This window comes from Cuculus canorus, chromosome 2 (genome assembly GCF_017976375.1).
Source record: "Cuculus canorus isolate bCucCan1 chromosome 2, bCucCan1.pri, whole genome shotgun sequence".
Taxonomy (NCBI): domain Eukaryota; kingdom Metazoa; phylum Chordata; class Aves; order Cuculiformes; family Cuculidae; genus Cuculus; species Cuculus canorus.
The window spans coordinates 108,635,310-108,656,405 of NC_071402.1; the positions used below are offsets into that span (position 1 = coordinate 108,635,310).

A 21,096-nucleotide genomic window follows, 5' to 3' on the forward strand; every position below is an offset into this window, starting at 1 on the left:
CTGAAAGCTTTCTGAACTTCTAGGCTGAGCTTCGTGCTAGTTTGTAACAGGTCTTGAATTCAGGTTTTTTCCTGTAATTTTGAAGTGTTTGAGCTTTTTCAATAGTTGAACTGCTGTCTTTTTTTTTTCCTGTGTAATCACTAGATCTGTGATCTCTGATGTCGTATTCTTGCTCATAAGCAATATGTCATGGGGCTGTACCGCTTGCACAGATTAGAACAGCCTGAACTTAGTGCAGTAGTTAATTGAGGAAATATGCAAGTGTGGGAGGAAGTCGTGGCTTGTGAAGCATGCGTGGCTTTGAATGTGTGCTTATGACTAAGGATTTTGCTTTTATTTGTTACCTATTATTTACCTTAAGCATAGACAGTACGGTGTCACTGAAATATTTGGTTTATTATGTTAGCTGTTATTGTTCTGAAGTACATCATACAGTAAAAATCTTGAACTAATAGACCTCTTAATGTAATTTTGAAGACATTGTATGTGTTAGCATTAGACAATGTTTTCTTCATGAAGTACCGGAGTTCTGGTGGTGTGAAGGCTTCAAGCCTTTTATTGCTGTCTCCCCAACCCCCCCCCCCCCCTTTTCTTTTTCTGAGGCCTGTTGCTCAAGGCTAATTGACTGAAGGCTTATTTTTAATTGCCTGGAATACTGCTTATATGGATGTGTACATCTAATATTATGTTAAAATTACTGGTCTTGTGACTGTTCTGTAGCATTAAGATGTATGGTAAGATTAGCTCGAAGTACTAGTATCAATGGCTGTATGTAAAAGCTTGTTTAGCAAAGGTGAAGTAAAGTCTTTGACCTTGATAGTGATATCTATTTTCTACTTTCTGTTTAGAAGAAAGTTATTTTCTTCTGGGAAGACGTGGTTTCATTGGGCTGAGAGAGGAATGTCTACTAAGTTCTGACAGAGTATAAAAAAATCATTATCCCACAATCTTTCAAGTGGTTAATCCTGATTACTTATCTCTTTCAGTGTTGAAAAAAAATGAATACTGCCCCAGCTTCAGAAAGTGGATCATATTCCACAAACCAAACAAGACCCTTCTTTTATGCACAGCCAACAGCACAACAGCCTTTTCCAAATCCGTGGTACCTCAGTCATGCGTATAGTCCATACTGTGTACCTGCTCCTGGTAAGATGAATGAGAGTTGTCTGTGGTAGCTTTGCTTAGTGAATTACAGCTAGAGTAGAGGAAACAAGTGTGCGTGTGTATTAACGAGCTTTTTGGGAGTTTAAAGTAGAATTAATGTAGTGTTTTAGTTGACAAAGCTCTGATTTAAGTGTTTTTAGTAAGTGTATTTGTCAAGGTACATGTGTAGCTTGTGTGTTATAAAGCATCTGTTTCTGGAGAATGGTGCATGCATTATAAGTATAGATAAATATAACCTTAAAAATCCACAGGGGAACAACATTGTTTAACGCATTTTGTAAATGGCACATCTATGTTAACTTCTATCTGGAACTGTCTCTCTCTATCTGGAACTCCCTCTGGGCAGCTACACAGATAAGCTGTTCCCTAACAAGGAGCTCTCTCTGGGTTTCTGCACCAGATTTCCTTCCAGATGTGGGTGGGTGGAGTGTTTTACTTACCTGTGTCTGATCTGGTATCTGTCCCTGTACATGCAAGCAATTATTAATCAGAATGACTTATTTCAGAAAGAAGATATATTTGTCTTTTTTCCCCCCCCCAATATCTAGGATTCCGAAGTGGAAATCCATATTTTCCATTTTATTCCGTTCCACTCCATGAGTACCCTGGATTTTTTGTTCCACAGCATCCAGTGCAGGCAAGAATTAACAGAAGGCCTTATTTTAATGCTGCCCCACCTTCCCCTATGTTTTATCATGCAACAAGATTTCGACACTATAGCAACTCTGGGAAAAAAATGGAGACAAAAGAAACACAGACTGATCCTAGACAGCCTGAAAACAAGCAAAGAAAGCATCAAGATACCCGTATGGAAACGAAAGGTTGTGATGCAGGAAATATGCCCTGTGTTTCTTCTGGTATAGGTACGGAGACTGAAAGTACTTCAGAGAAACAAGATTCATCTGGATCTTCCATTGTGGTAGACAGAGAGTTTCATAACAAGAGCACTTCCAGCTCTACACAGTATAGAAATCTTCCTACAGGAAGCTATGCCTTTGAGAAGGAAGAAGTGAGGATAGAATATGGAAATGGCTCTCCAGCTATTCAGCTATGGAAGTCCTTTAAAGAAACAATCCCTTTGTATGATGTAGCAAGTGGTAAACCAGTCCCAGAAAATATAGTGCCAAGTGACTTATTCACTGTTAGCTCATGTGAAGGGATGATATATGGCCCTCACGAAGGAGAGAAAATGGTGGCAGGAGCTTACTTGGATGAGAGAAAAGCTGTTCACTCTTCAAAACAGGGTGCTGAAACTGTGCAAGAAAAAGAGGCCCAAAATAATGAAGCGAGGCTGGATGCGGAAAAGCAGGCAAATACAAGTCAGTGGGCAAAATCCTCCCCAGGTGAAACCATGGCAGTGCGAATGGCAGAGCTGGCAAGATCTGCTGGCATAGATCAACCAGTAGTAAGACAGGATGTGGTGGTAGCTAAGAAGTCTAGCGCTAAAAAATCTGCAGGCTCAAAAACCTCTCAAGAAGAGCCCAGCTTTATTCAACAAGCAGGACTACTTCCATCTAGTATGGAGGTAATGAATGACTTGAGCTTTCAGCAGAAAAAGCTGAATCAAGGTCACAGCGTGACCAATGAAAGTCAAACAGATAAAAGTATTTGGTGTGATGAATCAATTGAGAAGTACGTTCCCTCTAACAGTTGGCTGGCTTGTGTGGACGGTATGGACACAAACTACAACTGCAATGTTTATTTGCCACAAAGGAAACGTCCAAGTGTACTCAGTCTTTCTTCTGATGATATGTCCTCCAGAGAGGAAGGCTCATCAATTGATAATACCCCAGTGTCTTATTTTGTCCCTGACTATGTGCTTCAGAAAAGCATGTATACTTTCCAGAAAAGCGCAGAGGGCTTACAGAAAGAGAAAATTAAAAGTGGCGGGTCCATTAATGAAGATGAAGCAGTGGGAAGGGAGCGGGTGAACAGCTTGAATGACCAAGATGTTGAAAACTCTTCAACCATAAAGATTAAAGAAACTTCCGGTAAAGGTAGAAAGCCGGAAGCTGTTCCTAGATCTTCCAGTAGGAAAAAAATTGATTCTCTCAAGAAAAAAGCAACTAAGAGTTTGTCAGAAGTTGAGGACTCTGAAGAATACTCTGTGAGGGGAGAAGAGGAGGATGAAGATGGAGAGGATGATGATGATGAGGAGGAGGATGATGATGATGATGATGACATGGATGAAATTGAATGTTTCTTTCAAGAAGCCACTCCATATGGAATCTTCATGCCTAGTAAAGGAAGCTTCTACCAAGTTGGCCAGAGGGTGCTTTGGAAACCACCTAAATATGCTATACCAGCTCAATTCATTAGTTGGCCTGTTCAAGAGAAAATAAAAGCAAAGAGTGGGCTTGATGAAAACATTGGTGTGGCTTACAAGCCAAAGGAGAAAGAACAAGATGAACTTGCATACAATGACTATGGATACTATGGAAAGAGGCCTATGGCAAGAAGAGGGGGACTTGAGCACCAGCAAATGCTACGGAAGTTCTTAGGAGGTAAGTTAATTATTGAGGACAAAGTGCTGCTTAATAGAACACACAAATAACAACTGCAGTTGCAAATTGAAGTTGGAACCAGAGGAAGACTTGTAGCTTCAGCGTAATAGAGAATACTTTTTTTGAGGCAGAAGGAGTTTTTGCTGCAATTTTTTACCTATTGTGTGAGGATTATGGATCTTCACAATCGGTGGGTAATTTTGCAGAAGCTCTTGTTTCAGTTAGTTTTTTATATACTTAGCTTTCTGACATTAATGGCAATCTTGTCATTTTAACTACACATTTGCTGTTTGTTAATAATATCTTGGAAAGCCAGCATTTAAATTTATACAAATGTTCTGACTCTTCTATCACGGATCCTTGTAGGTGGATTAAACAGGTGTAAGTTCATTATAATCTGGTGACTGTACCCCATGTGACTTCTGTGTGGAAGTGGAGTCAAAGCTTATTTTTTTTTTTGGTAGCTGCTGCTCTCTTATTGTTGGCAACAGAAGTTCTGCTGCATTTTTATAACATCAGTGTGAACCTATTAAATTTAAGTAATTTTTTTTTCCAGGTTAAATGTAGATATTAGTAGAAAATGGATTCATCTGAACTAAGAGTAAACAGAGTCATCAGTCAGGGTTTAGAACTGGTTATGTGGCCACTACTACAGTAAGTGACTGCTGTTTAGCAGATTCTTGCATCGTGAAAGGCATAAACAGGGTAATATACTTCCAGTAACAGTTTCAATGTTCTTAAAGTATAGTTTCTTTCTACAACATCCGTAGACTTAAAGCATCTTGTAATTTTTGTCGTGTGGTCTCCAGAAGACTATTTGTATTTTAATGCACTCTTACAATTAGGTTCAGTAGCTAGCTTGCATTCTGCATTCTGACTTGTGTTACATTAACATTAGCAAAGCTAAATACTGACTTCTAAATCAACTTTTCTTATTAGGAAGGCTGTTAAGGGAGGATATGGGGATACCACCCCAGGAGTATTGGATTAGAAGTGGTGCTAAGCCCAAATATACCAGCCAAACACACGATAGTGTCTCACCAGCACCCAAGAGCAAAGATCAAGGTACAACTTATGTCCTCAATGTGTCTTTATTCTTAAGGAACATTCAAAAGGATATAAAACCCAGCAAGCTTGTGTATGATATGTAGATAAGATTTATGGATAAAGCTAGTTCTCATTGCTCTGATATTGATGAAATGCCTGTCAGTCAGTATATCTCAGGGTATGTTTAGAACCCTTTCAAACTCAAATGTGTGAATAAGGGTGTGTTATAGCGACCTTTTTTAGAAGGTAGTGTGGGAAATGAAAGCATGAAATGTTTTGATGTGGCCAAGCAAAGCCCTTATTTGTGCAAAGTTACTAATGCTATAAACTGTAATATTAATTCTTTACCTAGATAGTACTTCTTTTGAGTGCACACACAGTGGCACTTCAAAATCTTGATGAGCAGAACATACAGGCAGTTGGGTGTGGTAGCTACATGGGCCAATGTTCAGAGAAACTAGCATGGACCAACAGCGGCGCTCCTACTGCTAAAGGTTGTCTGAGTGCAAATCACCACAATGTGGTTAGGGAGAAGATGAACAAATCAAAGTTATTCTAAGAAAGTTAAAGGTTAGGTAGCTTCCGTGTGTCTGTCTTTCCTCCAAAAGCAGAATTTTTTTTTACATTTAAGTTCTACTTTGAATTCAGATCTGTTTCTAGATGTTCTTCAAGGATGTTTCTTGGTGTAAGTGCTGTTGGAACAACTACAGAATTTGCTGTGGTCAGTCTCTCCTGGGTCACATGCTTTCAAGTATCACAAGATCGGCAGTAATAGCAAATGCTAAAATTTACTTCTTGAACTGTATACCTGTGGTGCATAATCTAACAGATGTGAAATTTGAGTTTTTTAAAAGACAATAGATGAATTGGGTCACTTGGACTGCTATCAACTAGTCTTGAACATAGAACAGAACTATCCAACATTCACTAGATTTTTTTGCCACATTAACACCTATCCAAGTGATGACCCAAAACACAAAGCATCCAGAATTATGGTTAGACAATGAGTAAATATTGTATACGTGAGACTTTCTTGATATAAGTAATGTTAATCTGCCACTAAAATGGGTGCATAGAGGGAAAGGAGAAAGAAGAATACTATAGACCTGTTGTGGGAAAGCCAAGCTTAAATTGGCTTTAATACTTGCTTTGGAGAAATGAAACCAGTTGTATCTTGCTATTTAGGGTGCCCACCTTTGGTTAAATCAAAGAAGAAAAGAATGGGCAAGCCACCTTCCAAACGCAGGGACACAAGGTGTGATGTGGAAGAAGTGTGGGAGATGCCTAAAAGCAGCAAACGCAAAGGTTGGTGTACAGTGACAAGTTACAAAAATGACTGTTATCAGCATTGTTTTCATTACTGTCTCGGGGACTATTGGCTCTTGGCTTAAACACAAGCTGCCCTATATCCTTGCAGAAATCATAGAAAATGCTATGTATGCAGGCAAGATGAGGAGAAAAGAAAAAAAAGCAAGTTTAAAATTTGAACACTCACATTGCTATGAATACCAGTCTAGCTTTGGCCAAGTTAGATTCCTTCTGTTTATTTAAGGAAAGGGGGGAGAAGGGGGAAAAATAAACGAAGGCACCAAAACATGTCATTTCAGTCCAGTTGCTCTTCAAGCTTTTCTACTAGTGGTTTTTTTAGTGTATGGTCCTGTGTCACTTGGCAGTATATCATTTTCTGTAAGCTACAGATCCGTCTCAGCCAAAATACTGTAATGGGATACAACATAAATGCATGTAGGTAATTCTTAAGAACTTCAACTTTATGGAGTAGGAACTCTTCCTGCTTTGGAGGAAGATGGGGAGAAACAATGTAGAAGAATCTGAGAAAGGTTATGAATTGAAAAGGGTCAATACAGACAAGAAGCTACTTAAAAGATCAGAGTTCCTTCTGGAAAAAAACCAAGATGGCATAGTAAAGCTAACTTAATATTCAGACAGTTAAAGACAGTCTCTTGTATTGAACATCGATTATAATACCATGTGTTTGCAAGGGTGGAAACAAACTTAGACCGAAGCATTTTATTAGTCAAAATTTACATCAGTCCTGAAGCAGACATTTAAACATTGGTGTTAAACCTTTTATTTGCTGATCCTTTTTAGTAAAAGTATCCAGGGACCTTGACTAATAAAAAAAAAAAAAAAAAAAAAAACAAAAAAAAACCAAAAAAAACCCCTTTGAGTTTGGTATGCAATTCTCATCTGTTAGACTGGGAAATTCTCCCACCCAACACCATTCCTCGAGAATTTATCCTTGCTAGGAAGTTCAGTACATAGTTCTAGTATCAACCATCAGTGTCCTCCTGCAATAGGAAAAGGCAATCACTTATGTGTAGTCTTTATTTAGAAGTGCTCTGACATATATTATTTGGAGAGAGAATGCACACATTAATCTTTTCTTTTTTTTCTTCTCCAGGGCATGGAACAAGGAGGTCCCTCTTTAAGAGAAGATAACTGCAAATATTGGGGCAGGAGGGGGAAAAAAAATTTATCGGAGGTTTGCATAAATCCAAAACTCAGTAGTTATTCTCTTGTATATTTTGTAAGTTGCTGTGCACTCTTAAAGGGTAAGAAGTAGCACTGTAAAGACTGAGGGCACTATTAAAATGGAATTAAGTATTTACCACTGAAGTCACCTTTTTACAACTAGCACACCCATTATTTAAATAATAAATTTAATAGAACTGCACTTTGAGACTTCTTGTATTCCATCTATACATGGAAGCAGAAAAGCCTGATAGGGATGCAAGTGCCTCAATACTACAATAGCATACTATTTATTGCTGCCCTGCTATTGAATTGTGAGTCCTGTCAATGTCATCTTGTTTCATAGTTGGTTTGTCTACATGATGCAGATGTTGGTACAAGATTCTCTTCCATTAGCTGGATTTTTGGCTGGATTTTTTTTTTGTCAAAGTGCAAAGGACTATAGTTAAAGCCATATCAAATCAAGTATTAATTTGAAATTTCAAGGCACTTCCTCAGATCTTAATCTCTAAGTGCATGATTGAGGACTAAAACTAAAGCACTGATGTGATGCTTCCTCCTACTCCCCCTTTTCTGTTGACTTTTAAGGGTTCTTTAGGGAGAACCTGAGCTGGAAAGATTGGCTTTGAAGGTGAAACAGAAGTTCTTACAATAGTGGTGTACCCCGTTTCTTGACTACTTATTTATGACTTCTATTACAGTTGATACTGTCCTTGGCAGCTCACTATGGAAAAGTCTTTTTATAGAACTAAGCTGAAAAGGTAGCTCATGGACCTAGTTTTATGAATAACAGAAATGCTGATCTAGGTGAGCAGTTAAAAAATCCATGGTCTTTCTTGTGTCCAGGGAAGCTAGTATCACCATATGAGAAGAACAAAGATGGAACTGCCATTCTTGGATGATTCCCAAATAAAGTGATAGTCTGAGTATAAAAGGCAGGGAAATGGTACAAACCAGTCTTTCTTAAATGGGAGGAGTTGGGGGTAGACAGATAGGACTTGTCTTCTGCCTCATCTACCAATGTTCTTATTCTGTCTGTGCCCCAGAGTAACCTGCATGAACGCAGTCACAGGAAAAACTACTTTTATCCAAGTTTTGTACCTACCTATTACTAGTTTGACCTGCAACCGACATTGTGCTGTTTTCCCTTACTGAGGGAAGAGCAGTATTTCCCTACCCAACTGATCCTTGATCTTTCTATTTTTAATAGTGCTTGCTCAATAGTAATTATAGCCTTTAACCCAAGCTGTTCGGGAAAAGGATACACTTAAACACTGTGATGCCAAGTTTTTATTTCCTCTCTACCATAAGCACTGCAAGAAAATAAGGAATACAAATCCTTACTTAGCCTTTGTGCTGCAGGGAAGCTGTTGCATCAGATCATTAAAGAATAAAATGAGAGGGAATTACTTCAAGCATGGGGCTTAATACCCTGGAAAATACAGCAGTGCTGCTCTTGGATATCTAATACAGGAATGTGTTGCTCTTGGAGGGAAACAGACTTTTCAGATGGGGAGAATGAGTGGTAGAATATCTTCAACTTGAAGGCTGTAAGTGACCTAAGAGTAATCCTTAGTTATAACTGAGACCTCTTACATGTGGACTGACTAGTTTCTCCCTGGAATTTGTGTATCCATGGGATTGAATGTTAAGCCAGTTCTCCTGACAGACTGAGCTGTTTGTATTTTCCCGCTTGTCTGATAAAGGAATTCATTACCTCAGTTAGATGGCACTTTTTGGGAGATTGGGAATGGCTACTGTTTCACAGGTATTCCCAAAGACATACTAGTGATCCTTCCATGGGTCTTGCAGTAGTCAATATGCTTTTTACCTAGATGCAAGAGGCAACTTAGGGTCTGTGTGATGCTAGCTACCAAGAATATGAGGGAGTGGCAGTGGGAGTGGTTAGACAACTCTTTGTCTGGAAAAAAAAAATGCCATTTTAAACAAATTGCTTAATCTTGTGTACCCATGCCATGGATTCACACCAGTGCTTGAAGTAGCATGCATCAATGTTCTAGTGCTCCAGAAATACTACTTGGTTAATGTTATATGTGGTGTACTCTACTCTGACAATATGAGCCCTGTGACCTTAAATCTTCTGCTTGGCTCTTTCCTCACTCAGAAGCACAGATGATTTGTGGACTGTGTCTTAAGTCACCTGGCTTACAACTGTGCTTAATATTCAGAAAGGTGGTGAAGTACAAACTACATTTTAAAGGGCTGTGAATTGAAGCCCAGGCTCTTTTTATTTGGCCAGCTAACTACCCACAGCGGTATTTGAGGTTTGTTACAGATGCACATACGTGTCAGCTTTTGTTACCACTGAAGCTGGGTTGCCCAGTGATGAGTGACTGCAGTGCTGGCAGAATTATGAGCTTGTAAACATAGCAGTATCGCATTGCCTTCAAAGTTTTCACATGCTTCCTGCAGCATCTACTGAATGGCAGCTGAAGAATCTATTTGCTGCTTGGCACAGCACTAACTAACCCTAGAGGCCTCAGACTGTCATACTGGGAGCTTCGTTCAGACAGACTTACTGTCTGTGACTCAGAGTTTCTAAATCATTATTTGTAGCTAACTAAAACCTCTGTTGCGAAGTGGGTGTGGTGTAATTGCTGAAGTGGAGCCAGTGGGTTATGTTGGCTTGCCAGGTTTTAATTCTAGATTTTAATTTTTGATTTGGTCGCATCTCTGTGGCATAAAGCTTTCCTTTTAAGTGTCCTGTCTTCTCCCTTACATTGGAAAAAACATTTTAGGTCTTTTTATTAAAATAAAACAATAGAAGATGGGAGCCAATGGCAAAAACTACTCGCTGCGTGCTAACTGCAGGCATACCAAGGAAAAACAAATGCACTGTTTAAAAGAGTCCTCAGATTCCCCTGACTGACTCACTGCCAGCAGCCATCTCAGTCAACAAGACTATAAACCTCAAGTAATTTCATGGCCAAATAAATAAGACAGACGTTGGTGTTCTTGTGGAAGTTATCTTTCTGAGCAGAATGGTTCAGAGTATTAAGATAAACAGACCTGGGAGCTGGAGACCCGTAAAGCTGTATTACCTCTGAGGAGGTATCTTGTAGCTGGATTTTATGCCTATTTAGATTCATGGGACTACACAATTATTCTACTGCTACCCTTCAGGCTTCAACAGAACTTTTAAATGGAAATGTGTCTACAAAGAAGGCAAGGATTGCTAGGAAATAGAAATGGTTCTTTGAACAAAAACAAATAGTTCAATGGTTAAGCCTTGTTTTTTTTAAAGTCTTATCAGTTTTTTTTTAAGACTGTATCTTTTTATTCTGCCTTCTGGATTTACTTTTACATAGAATAATTTTCCACTAATATAAATGGCTGTTGGTATTTATCTTAGTCCCCTAAAAGTCTCTTAAATTCCAGCTTTGGTACTGCTTAAAATGCTAAATGATGAAATAAGTTGTGCTTCTTAGCACTCTAGCACTGGCTGCACAGTCAGCACTACTCAATCTTACTCTATTGAAACTGTTATAGCCCATTTCAAAATTAAAGTTACCTTAATGAGTTTCAGTAAAGAGCTACTGATACCTTTATGTATAGGGTATGACAGGGAGCTACAAAACTGGTAATGATAGGGGGGGAAATGAATAGGAATCGGTTGTTTGCATGCCTTCCACTACAGGAACTAGGGTGTATGAAATGAAACTACTAGGGAGCCGTTTGAAAGCAAATTATGTTTCTTCACTAATTATTAATTTATCTCACACACCCACACCCCCCAAGGCTACTGAACACTAAAATCTAACTTATGATTAAAAGTACCTGCACTGCAAGCAGTGGAGGCTGAGACAGCGTTTTGGTGAAGTGACTGAAAATGAGGTCCTTAGAGTTTGCACTGCTCTGTTGCAATAGGTATCCACTATTGACCATGAGTAGAAAAAGATACTGGGTTAAACAGACCCTTAGTCTGGTACAGAACAATGATTTGGTATCTCAAACTAAACATTTAGATAGCATTTTATATAAATTAGAGAATAGTCTTTTACAGATTTATTTTGCTTGCACAAACAGTAAACCTTGGTAAGTAAAATGGAAAGGATCCATTTACAAGGAATGGAATGAGAGTGGAACAACTGAATTTGTTTTTTATTGAGCTGAACTTCAAAAGAATCAAGAGACAAAAGTTGAAGTAACTGAAGAGATCTTTAGGTTACCTCTGCTCCAGGCAAACTTGAGTGAGATTTGTCTTGGAATGTATCAGGTGAACACTACCTGTGGCTTCCAGCAGCCGTTCCACTATTCCCAATGCATGGATTTTCTCAGCACAAAATATGGCAATACAAAGAACCAGCCCGTTATAAATCTCCTCGTGCTACTTCAGCTGTTAAATCTTTTTTTTTCTGGTGAAAGAGCTAGGAACTTTAAATTTGATGATGCTGATATAGGGAACTATCAGATGACACCAGTAAATCCCACCACAGAGGGACTTGCTTAAGTAATGCTGGAGGACAAAATAGAGCTTTACAGCAGATTGCCCAGGGAAGCTGTGGATGCCCCATCCCTGGAGGTGTTCAAGGCCAGGTTGGATGGGGCCTTGGGCAGCCTGGTCTAGAGGGATGTCCCTGCCCATGGCAGGGGGGTTGAAACTAGATGATCTTTCAGGTCCCTTCCAACCCAAACTATTCTATGATTCAAGCTCAAGGCCTTGACTACCTTGTCTTTCGCCAGAACATACTGTGAATGACTGGCAAGGAATGGGGGTTTATTTTTACTGAATGACTCTTAAGCATGTAGAAGGGAGAAAACACATTTTACTGTATACTTTCCCCTGTTCTCAGGAGGAAAACCGAATAATATTAAATACATTTTAATCTCTGGTTCCTTGACTTCTCTGCTGATGTGAGAGCTTTATCATGCTTTTTTTTTTTCTTTTTTTCAACCTAAGGGTAAGCAAAGACATGAAGTTCTAAGCCCTTCCTAGTCATTTCCAACCAAATCTATTTATTTCTGCTTTTGCAGAGCACCAATACAAATCATCTAGATCCTCAAATCACAGCTTTTGACTACACCTTGAAGATTCAGAGACGCTTACTCTAATGCAGTTTATAAGATCTCAATCTCTCCAGCTGAGTCTGCAAGATTATTTAAGAGAGGTGTGGTCAGTCCACAAGGCCAATTGAGTAAACAGAACTTTTCTTTCTTTCTGCTTACAAGCTCTTCACCACCAGTTTGTGGCTTGTGTGGATGTAGTTGAAAACCATTTTGAAAGCCTTACATGTTTGTATTCTTGTGGGATGATTTGTGGAATATTGCTGCATAAAAAAATATAGTAAACATAAAGAAAAAACTTGGAATTTATTTCCCCAAGCCCTTTTAAAAGGGAAAAAAACCACAACCCCTCAAATGTATCAAAACAACTGATACTGAAGTGTATGTTGAGATTAACACGAAACCCCCCTTTTTAAATAACTAAACCCACTAACTCTTTACTGTAAAGTTGAATGTTGTTATGCTTGGCTCCCACTCCTCTGGTTTGGAGAACACTTCAGGTGTTGCAGACCTGTGTGTACTAACAGTGGAGTTGTTGAGATTTTGCTACACAAAGGAAAACCCCAGCTCTTGCTGACACTGCGATTTTGTCTTAAAGTAAATCACCCTGATTAACTTTTTTCCCCTTCAGCAGTGCTCTTTATTTCCCTAGCTGCCAGTACCAGGAGAAGTACACTGAACTTCAGCACACAGTGTATGCAGAAAAAGAAATACAGTACAACCCGATTATAAGGAGCACTGTAAATGAACTCTCAGTGCTCTGCATGGTGCATGTTGCTGTCCCATCATACAATGAGGCTTTGTATACAGTAAAATAACTTCATGGAGAAAAGACACTTCAATAGATGCTCTGCTGAATTCTGCAGATGTGTTGGCAGTATCTTGGGTAGTTGCTGCTTGCTGCCAAGTCACACGCGGCAATGCAGAGGCTCAATTTCACCAAGACAGATGAACCTTAAACACAGGTTTTACAGTAAAAACATATGTTTGTCTGAGTGTAATTTAGAGCAGCACTCTCTTTTCTGGCTGCAGCACTGTAGAGGTGTAGGAGAGCACAGCCGGTGCAGAATGCTGCATTTGTCCATACGTATGTTCTGGGTTTAATAAAGCCCTTTCTGATGGTTTCTTCATCATTCCTTCAGACTTTCCCTGCAGTTGACAAGTAGAGGTCAATAAGCATGCAGCTGGTGCCTGCCTTCAGTCAGATTCTGACTTGTCATTAGATTTAGATGATTTACGCTTTCTCTTTTTCTTCTTCTTCTTTTCTTTTTTTTTCTTTTCCTTCTTTCTCTTTTTTTTCTTGTGTTTATCTCTACATTCTGAGGAAGTGGAGGTGCTGCTATCTTCATCCTCATCACTGCTATCATCATCTGAGGTAGAGTCCTCCAGGAGCTGCTTCAGTTGCTGTATTCTGTGTTTAGAAAATATGAATCAGGATCTTTTCCAGCTCCCCTGTACCTGTAATAATTTATTCTACCATTCGGCTGTTTCTTTCCTAGCTTGAGAAATAGAAGCTGTATGCAAAAGGAAGTAGAACACACTGTCTTTTGCTGAATTACACTCCTGTTATGGTTTTCACAAACTGATAAAAGCAACCTCTTTTGAGATGAGCAGATGGTCTGTTGTCAGGGACTTTCCACCCCAAAGGCAGACTAGCTTACTGGCCAATATTTATGTGTGCAAATAATGAGGCAACAGCTATACTCAGACCCCCGTAACAAGTTCTATGCTTATCCACACACAGACGAGCATTGGGATTATGATATTATGACATTCATTGCCCTGCTGACACGGAGGCGATATCAATGAAACTGACAGCAGACTCTACTTTACATGCAGTGGTATTTTTGACAGGCACTCCTCCTTCAAACTTTCATGAATTACTGACCAACAGGGACAAACTATTTGCTTATTTTATTCTTGTCTTCAGCATCTTCTCTAAGGATTTCCCAGGCTGCCAAGGGAAGTGGTGTCCCTGGTGGTATTTAAAAGATATATAGATGTGGTGCTTAGGGACATGGTTTAGTGGTGAACTTGGTTAAGGTGAACAGTTAGGTTAACAGTTGGACTTGATGGTTGTAAAGGTCTTTTCTAAACTAGATGATTCTATGGTTTATTTATTTTTTAAAAAACACAGTTCTATGAATACTCTATGAACTACCTGTAGTTTTTTCAGGTATCTCATTGATGCAGTTTCAGTAGGAAGGTGTTAAAAACTCTTCTACTTTATATATTGAGTAACAACCTCACATGAAGAACAACATCAGGTGCCTAGAACAAGCTTTCTAAATCCACCCCTTTGCATCTACTGAAGGTGTTTTGATGGACCATGTTTTTCTAAATAAAACATGTCAATGAAAGAAAAAAAAACTACCAGTTTTTTAGGCTTAAACCAAAACTTAACCCAAGTACCTGATTATTATGGTATAAATGAATATGACTCTTCTTTAAAATTTGATTTTGGAAAAAAAAAAAAAGAAGTTAAAGAGGTAGGAAGTACTACAGAGTGATTACTGAGAAAGTAAAAATGCATTAGTCTCTGCCAATGTAAAGAAACTGCCATTAAAAAATGTTCTGAGTTGGTAAGGGCAGCTTATATAAAAATTTAGCCTATACATTAGTATCATGCTAGCAAAATGAACACCAAACTGAAAATGCAGTTTACTACAGAGTCACACTTACCTCATTTCTTTTTCATGACGTTTATTATCCCTTATTATATCGTACATGGGATCTTCATGCGCCTTTAAAGTGGAAAACAAAAAATCCAGTGTTGGTAAAGAAAATTATATCTCACTGACTATTGTTCTTTCGTAAACAAGCCAATGCAAGAGTCTTTGGTCGAAATATTAAATACACTTAGTAAGCTTTTAATTCATGAGTACACTCTCACTCCTAACATCTGAACTGTTTCTTTTAGTTCAGGAAAAGCCTGTCTCGTTACATCACCAATGAAGGTGCCTCTCCTTGGGTTTACTACCTCTCTCCAGTCACAGAAAGAACTCCCTACACATACTGTAGGAATAGCTTGACATAGGTGGAACACTGAAGTTCAAAACAATGAGCTGTGCCCTTACAGCATATTTTAAAAACTTGGATACAAACACACAGGAATACAGGAGCCAGGAATAGAAGACAAATGGATAACAAAGTTGGAATTACCCTGGCATGCTATGTGCTACCATTATTTGTTCTTAAATCGATTATTTTAAGATTAAACAGGCGGTATAGCAAATAAAATTTGAAGACGTTAAAGTGAAGTCCATGCCATGCAAGAATGCAGCAAAAAGATGGGGTGATGATTTCTATTAGGGGATTAAGTAAACAAGTTTAGCAGAGGGGAGATATCAGATGCTGACCAAAGGTGGGAATGAAAAAGTCAGTAGCAAATGAAAGATTTTGGGAATGCATCATGAAGGGCCTTGGACATAGAGCAAGAGTTTGATGCAATAGAGAAGAAGCCTGAGGGGAAAATGAAGAATAGAGGCAATCTGGTCATGGGAGAGGGCTGCAAATAATCGTTGCAGTAGCATACAATCAGTATGAGTCCAGGATCTGGACAGAATGAATCCAAATTACATTTTTCAAGGCCAGAAATGAGGACATAAGACACAGAGTGATGACAGCTTGAAATATAGGCCAACAATGCAGAGAAACAGGAAAAGTTAGAGTTCATGCAGAAAAAATTTGCAGATCCAAGATGTAGCCTCATGTAGCAAGAGATCAGACTTGTAGACAATGACTGGATTACAGACCTAGACAACAGGCTTCACGATGTGGTTGTTCACAGTGAGAGTGGAAGGCTTGAAGCAGCTGTAATGTGGGCAGCTCAAGCTTGACTAAACATTTTTTGTAACGCTGTCATTTTAATCACGAAAACTGAATATAATGGTTGATACAGGTTCTTGAAGATTTCCAATTGAAATGTAAAAAATACTAATTCTCACGAAGAGCAGGTTTTCTGCAAAGCAGTCAAACATCCAACCACATCTGTAGCTTTTTCTTTATTAGGAGATTTTCGGCATCTATATTATACTAGAGACAGAGGAAAAGTCCTTAATAAAGCATCATCTAACGTAATCTCTTCACTTGGAAGATTATGCATCATCAGTATTAAAAACATATAAACAATAATACTACAGTATTTATACTCACTACTCTAAATTGTTCCAATTTCTGATTGCCTTTAATAAAGAATGGACATTCTTTATCTCCTGTTCTGTGTCCATAACGTTTACACCTCCAACCTTTAAAAAAAAGAAGCAGTGGTGAATTGGCACCTCTGAGCCAGATCAAAAGAAAAGGAAAAAACATAAAAACCAAAACATATTTATGCAAAATATTTTCAATTTGTTGGAACAAACAAAGAGATACAACTATTATCTCAATAAATGTATAGTCCATAAAATGCAGAGCTATGACAGTATTCAAATACTGGCTGCTTTTATATCAATATAATGCCAATCTACCTGGACCTTGTCACCTCTCCACCAGACATCCTGCCCTCCCCCAGTGTAAACGGACAGCTACATGAAGGTCCAGTGACATCTGGAATATTTTCAGCCTTACACTGCATGACTTTGACTTCTTTTCCCAAAGGCATCCAAAGCCCTTTTGTCGGGGCATGTGCCAGGAATTCTCGTGCACTTTCATTGCCTGGTACATCAGGTATGCAGTCTTCTGGTTTTGTTTCATTCTCCTATGGAAAAAAAGACAAGGACAATAAAATATCTTTTTTTTTTTAAACTTTGTAGAGGTTAACACTCCAAGTGTGCAGCCTTCAGTTCATATGGAATCTATCTCCCTGTAACACTTCTTTTTCTTGTAACTCATAAAGGACCTAAATTCCCTGACCCCTTTAGCAACATTAAGTAATTTTCTTTTTCCCTCACACTTGAATTTTCCAGTCTGAACTTTATGCTGTATTAATTCCATTCTTTCCTGTTTCATTTAGTAATGTATTTAAAAAAATATTATAAATGAAAACAGACAAACGGAGACTTCTTTTTCCTCTTCCTGCTAACAAGACAGAACAATTAAAGACAGCCTCTACAACACAGAGCAGTACTTTTTATGTTTAAAAGCACCAGATTATGGCTTAGGTATACAAATTTGGCAAAAGTAATGATCATTATTAAAGGAAAGTATTTTCACACAAATATTTGAGGATAAGCAATGGAGAAGAATCCTGAATAGACGTTATTCAAACTGAAAATCTGCTTCACCATTAATGACTCCACTCTATCCACACTATTAAATACTGCATTAAGTGTGGCCTGCTAAGAGGTGATGAAAGAACTGGTATCATCCTGTCTAATTCTGGGCATTTTGCTCTACACTAACCAAGTCAAAAAGGTTGGCTTGTAATTGAGGAGCTCTTTACTTTTTCCTTGGAAGCAGATATTTCTGTAATTTATACAGGCAAATGATGCTTAAGATACTTAATGCCTAAAAGACAGGTTGTATGAAAATCCCTTTTAATGTAAAAATTTACTGCAGTGTATTTACCAACCTTAATTAGCCCTGGGGGAGGTTTCTCATAGCTGAAAAGCAATAAAAATATTGTTACTCTGCAGCTTAGCACACTCAAATAAATTGAGAAAACACAGTATTTGAATAGCATAGAGTTAAAAACTTCACCTGACATTTTCCCTTAAATTTTATTCTATCAGTAATCACCAAGGACTATAGCAGAACAGGAATACCTGGATGTAAGCAGACTGGCAGTGTTTGTCCCAGCATCACATGCATCTCTTGCAAGCATCCTTGAGATTCACCCTTTAGTTGTGGAAGAATTGCTTTCATTACAACACTCTACAGGGTTGTATGGTACATCCAATTTAGTTTCAGTTACCAGAAATACATAATTCTCTCCTCTTTTTCAATAGCCCCTCTCCTCAAGATCTCACCAATCCCAATTTCTTTACTGCTGAATCATAGACATACTCAGCTGAATATGTCAAGTAGTGGATGCTCCATCCCTGGAGGTGTTCAAGACCAGGTTTGAGGAAGCTTTGAGCAAACTGATCCAATGGAAAGGGTCCCTGCCCATGGTAGCGGGGTTGGAACTGGATGATCTTTTCATGTCCCTTCTGCTTCAAACCATTCTGTGATTCTATAAAGTGAGATTGTTCCTTATATTTATGGGAGACCTTATTACTCTCTACAACTATCTGAAAGGAGGTTGTGGAGAGGAGGGAGCTGGCCTCTTCTTCCAAGTGACTGATGACAGGACAAGGGGGAATGGCCTGAAGCTCCACCAGGGAAGGTTCAGGCTGGATATCAGAAAAAAATTCTTCACAGAATCAAGCACTGGAACAGGCTGCCCAGGGAGGTGGTCGAGTCACCTTCCCTGAAGGTGTTTAAGGAACAAGTTGATGAAGTGCTTAGGGACATGCTTTAAGGGAGTGTTAGGAATGGTTGGACTTGATGATCCAGTGGGTCCTTTCCAACCTGGTGATTCTATGATATCTAGCTTTGCCAGCCCAAACTTGTACATAATAATAATGTCATCTTCTCTCTGTATTAAACATGAAGGTAGAACCTTACTATTCAAAGTACCACCTTTCCTGCAGGATTATCATAGAATCATAAAACCATTAACGTTGGAAAAGACCTCTAAGATCATAGAGTCCAACCATAAATACAATATTAATGTTCCTACTAAACCATGTCCCAAAGTGCTGCACCTACACAGGTTTTTTACCACGTCCAGGGATGGTGACTCCACTACTTCCCTGGGCAGCCTGTTCCAATGCTTCAGCACTCTTTCGGGAAATAAATTTTTCCCAATATCCAATCTAAATGTTGTCTGTCACAATTTGAGGCCATTTGTTCTCCTCCTATCACTTGTCGTTTGGGAGAAGACAGCAACACCCACCTTGCTACAACCTTCTTTCAGGCAATTGTAGACAGTTATAAGGTTTCCCCTCAGCCTCCTCTTCTCTGGGCTAAACAACCCTTATTTCCCTCAGCCGCTCCTCATAAAACCTGTTCTCCAGACCCTTATTTCTCTGGACTTAAAAGTAGATATCAAGTTGATTAAGATCCAAATTGCAAGCAGGTGCCACCTAGAGAACATACACTGAGAAGATGCACGTACTTGGGAGTTAAATGCCCAGTCACTATGAAATGGTCTTTATAAAAATAATGAGTGCTATTTAGTGCATTTCATAACAAAGACATCTTTTACTTTCATTTGGAGAGGGGAAAAAAACCACGTTCTTGTGAACCTTCTTTTTACTCCATTTTTATTCCACTTTCAATGAAACAGCATAAACCCTTCACAGCACCGGGAGCTACAGATGGGCTCAGATCTCAAACCTTTTTAATCCACTGTAGTGGAAATCGGCTGAACCTCTACTTCTATGCTGCTGACACCAAAAATGCTGGCAAATAAACTCTCCGATACTAGTTTTGGAGGTTTAGCAAGCAAGTGCCCTTTATCAGACCTGGGCAACATGAGAAGTGATCTCCCTCAGTTGTGTGCAGCCAGACAAGAGCTGAGATAGAATGGATTTTGCACTTAGGTGCATATAGACAAATCTTGCCAGAAACGTTCTGCATATTCTATTATTTCCAAGGACCCTTTCTAAAATGTTATTATGAACTTCACAACAGTTCTAAACTCTTGCTAATTTGGAGCTGGCGCCAGCTCTGCCTGACCTTGCATGTGAGATGGGGAAGAGACTGCAAACAGAGGTGATTGCAGAGGAGACACATCTGTTCAGCACTCATCACACCTCACACAAGACGTTATCGTCCCCAAAGGTTAAACAGTGTCTGGAAAAACACTGCTTGAAAGAAACCATGCTATCAGAGGGACATTCTGCCAGGCTCTATTCAAAAAAATAGAATAAAATAAAACACAGCTGCTTAGATGAAACTTAACGCTGCTCTAGCTTAAATCAATAATATTCCACTTTCTGTAACACCAACTCCTTCTTGTGTCGCTGCAGCTCCCAGACCTGCAGGAACCTGGAGGAGAACCATCCACCTCCCATGGGAGGCTGTGGGGTCCCCAGGGAGGCACAGGGACCTTCTCAGGAACCAAAATGGGCCACGTTAATAAAATGCAACCATGCTGGAAGGGGGCTGGAGCAGAGCAGAACCTTCCCTCCCATCCTCCCCCGGCGAAGGAGCCGCTCCCCTCCTCCTCTCCCTTACAAGGATTCCAGGTGCTGGATCTTCTGAAGCTGCTGCTCCTCCTGCCTCTTCCGTTTCCTCTGCTGCCGATCCTGCGCCCTGCCGCCCTCGGGGTGGCTCCTGCCGAGCGCCCGGCTGCCCCCCGCCACCTCCTCCTCCTCCTCCTCCTCCATCCCCTGCCTCCCCGCGCGGCTTAGCCGGGCGCAGACCGGGCGGGAGCGACGCCCCCTCCGCTTCCCTTCCCCTCCCTTCCCGTCCTCTCTCCTCCCTTCCCGTCCCCTCCCCGCCCGCCGCGCACCGCCTTGCGGTGCTGTTGCCGAGCGGCCCGTTCCGCGGGCAGCGCCCCTTCCGCCTCCCCGCGGCTGCCGGAGGATCGGGGAATCGGGGAGGTTGGAACGGAGCTCTCGGATAGGGTAGGATTAGGATAGGATAGGCTAGGCTAGGATAGAAATAGGGTAGGATAGAGATAGGAATAGGAATTAGAATATCATGTCATATCATATCGTACAATATCGTACCATACCATATCGTATCATATCATATCTCATCATTTGGGTTGGAAAGGATCTTAAAGATCATCCAGTTCCACCCCACTGCCATGGGCAAGGACACCTCCCACCATATCAGGCTGCCCAAGGCCCCATCCAACCTGGCCTTGAACACCTCCAGGGATGGGGCAGCCAAAGCTTCCCTGGGCAACCTGTGCCAGGGCCTCACC

The 21,096-nt window shown here is 39.9% G+C and overlaps 2 protein-coding genes across 2 annotated transcripts; one reads left to right on the top strand and one right to left on the bottom strand.

Moving 5' to 3' along the window:
- The first annotated feature begins 998 nt into the window (after nucleotides 1-998).
- On the top strand, nucleotides 999-7,175 carry LOC104065389 (uncharacterized). The gene is made up of 5 exons (XM_054057887.1): nucleotides 999-1,146; nucleotides 1,713-3,668; nucleotides 4,608-4,733; nucleotides 5,901-6,020; nucleotides 7,138-7,175. Exons 1-5 carry the CDS (start codon nucleotides 999-1,001, stop codon nucleotides 7,173-7,175), a joined length of 2,388 nt encoding a protein of 795 aa, XP_053913862.1.
- On the bottom strand, nucleotides 6,947-20,563 carry RP9 (RP9 pre-mRNA splicing factor). Its single transcript, XM_054060217.1, has 6 exons — nucleotides 20,400-20,563; nucleotides 17,746-17,776; nucleotides 16,803-16,932; nucleotides 16,389-16,480; nucleotides 14,916-14,977; nucleotides 6,947-13,644 (listed from the first exon to the last, which is right to left on the bottom strand). Exons 1-6 carry the CDS (start codon nucleotides 20,549-20,551, stop codon nucleotides 13,431-13,433), a joined length of 681 nt encoding a protein of 226 aa, XP_053916192.1. The 5' UTR covers nucleotides 20,552-20,563; the 3' UTR covers nucleotides 6,947-13,430.
- Nucleotides 20,564-21,096: the final 533 nt, after the last annotated feature.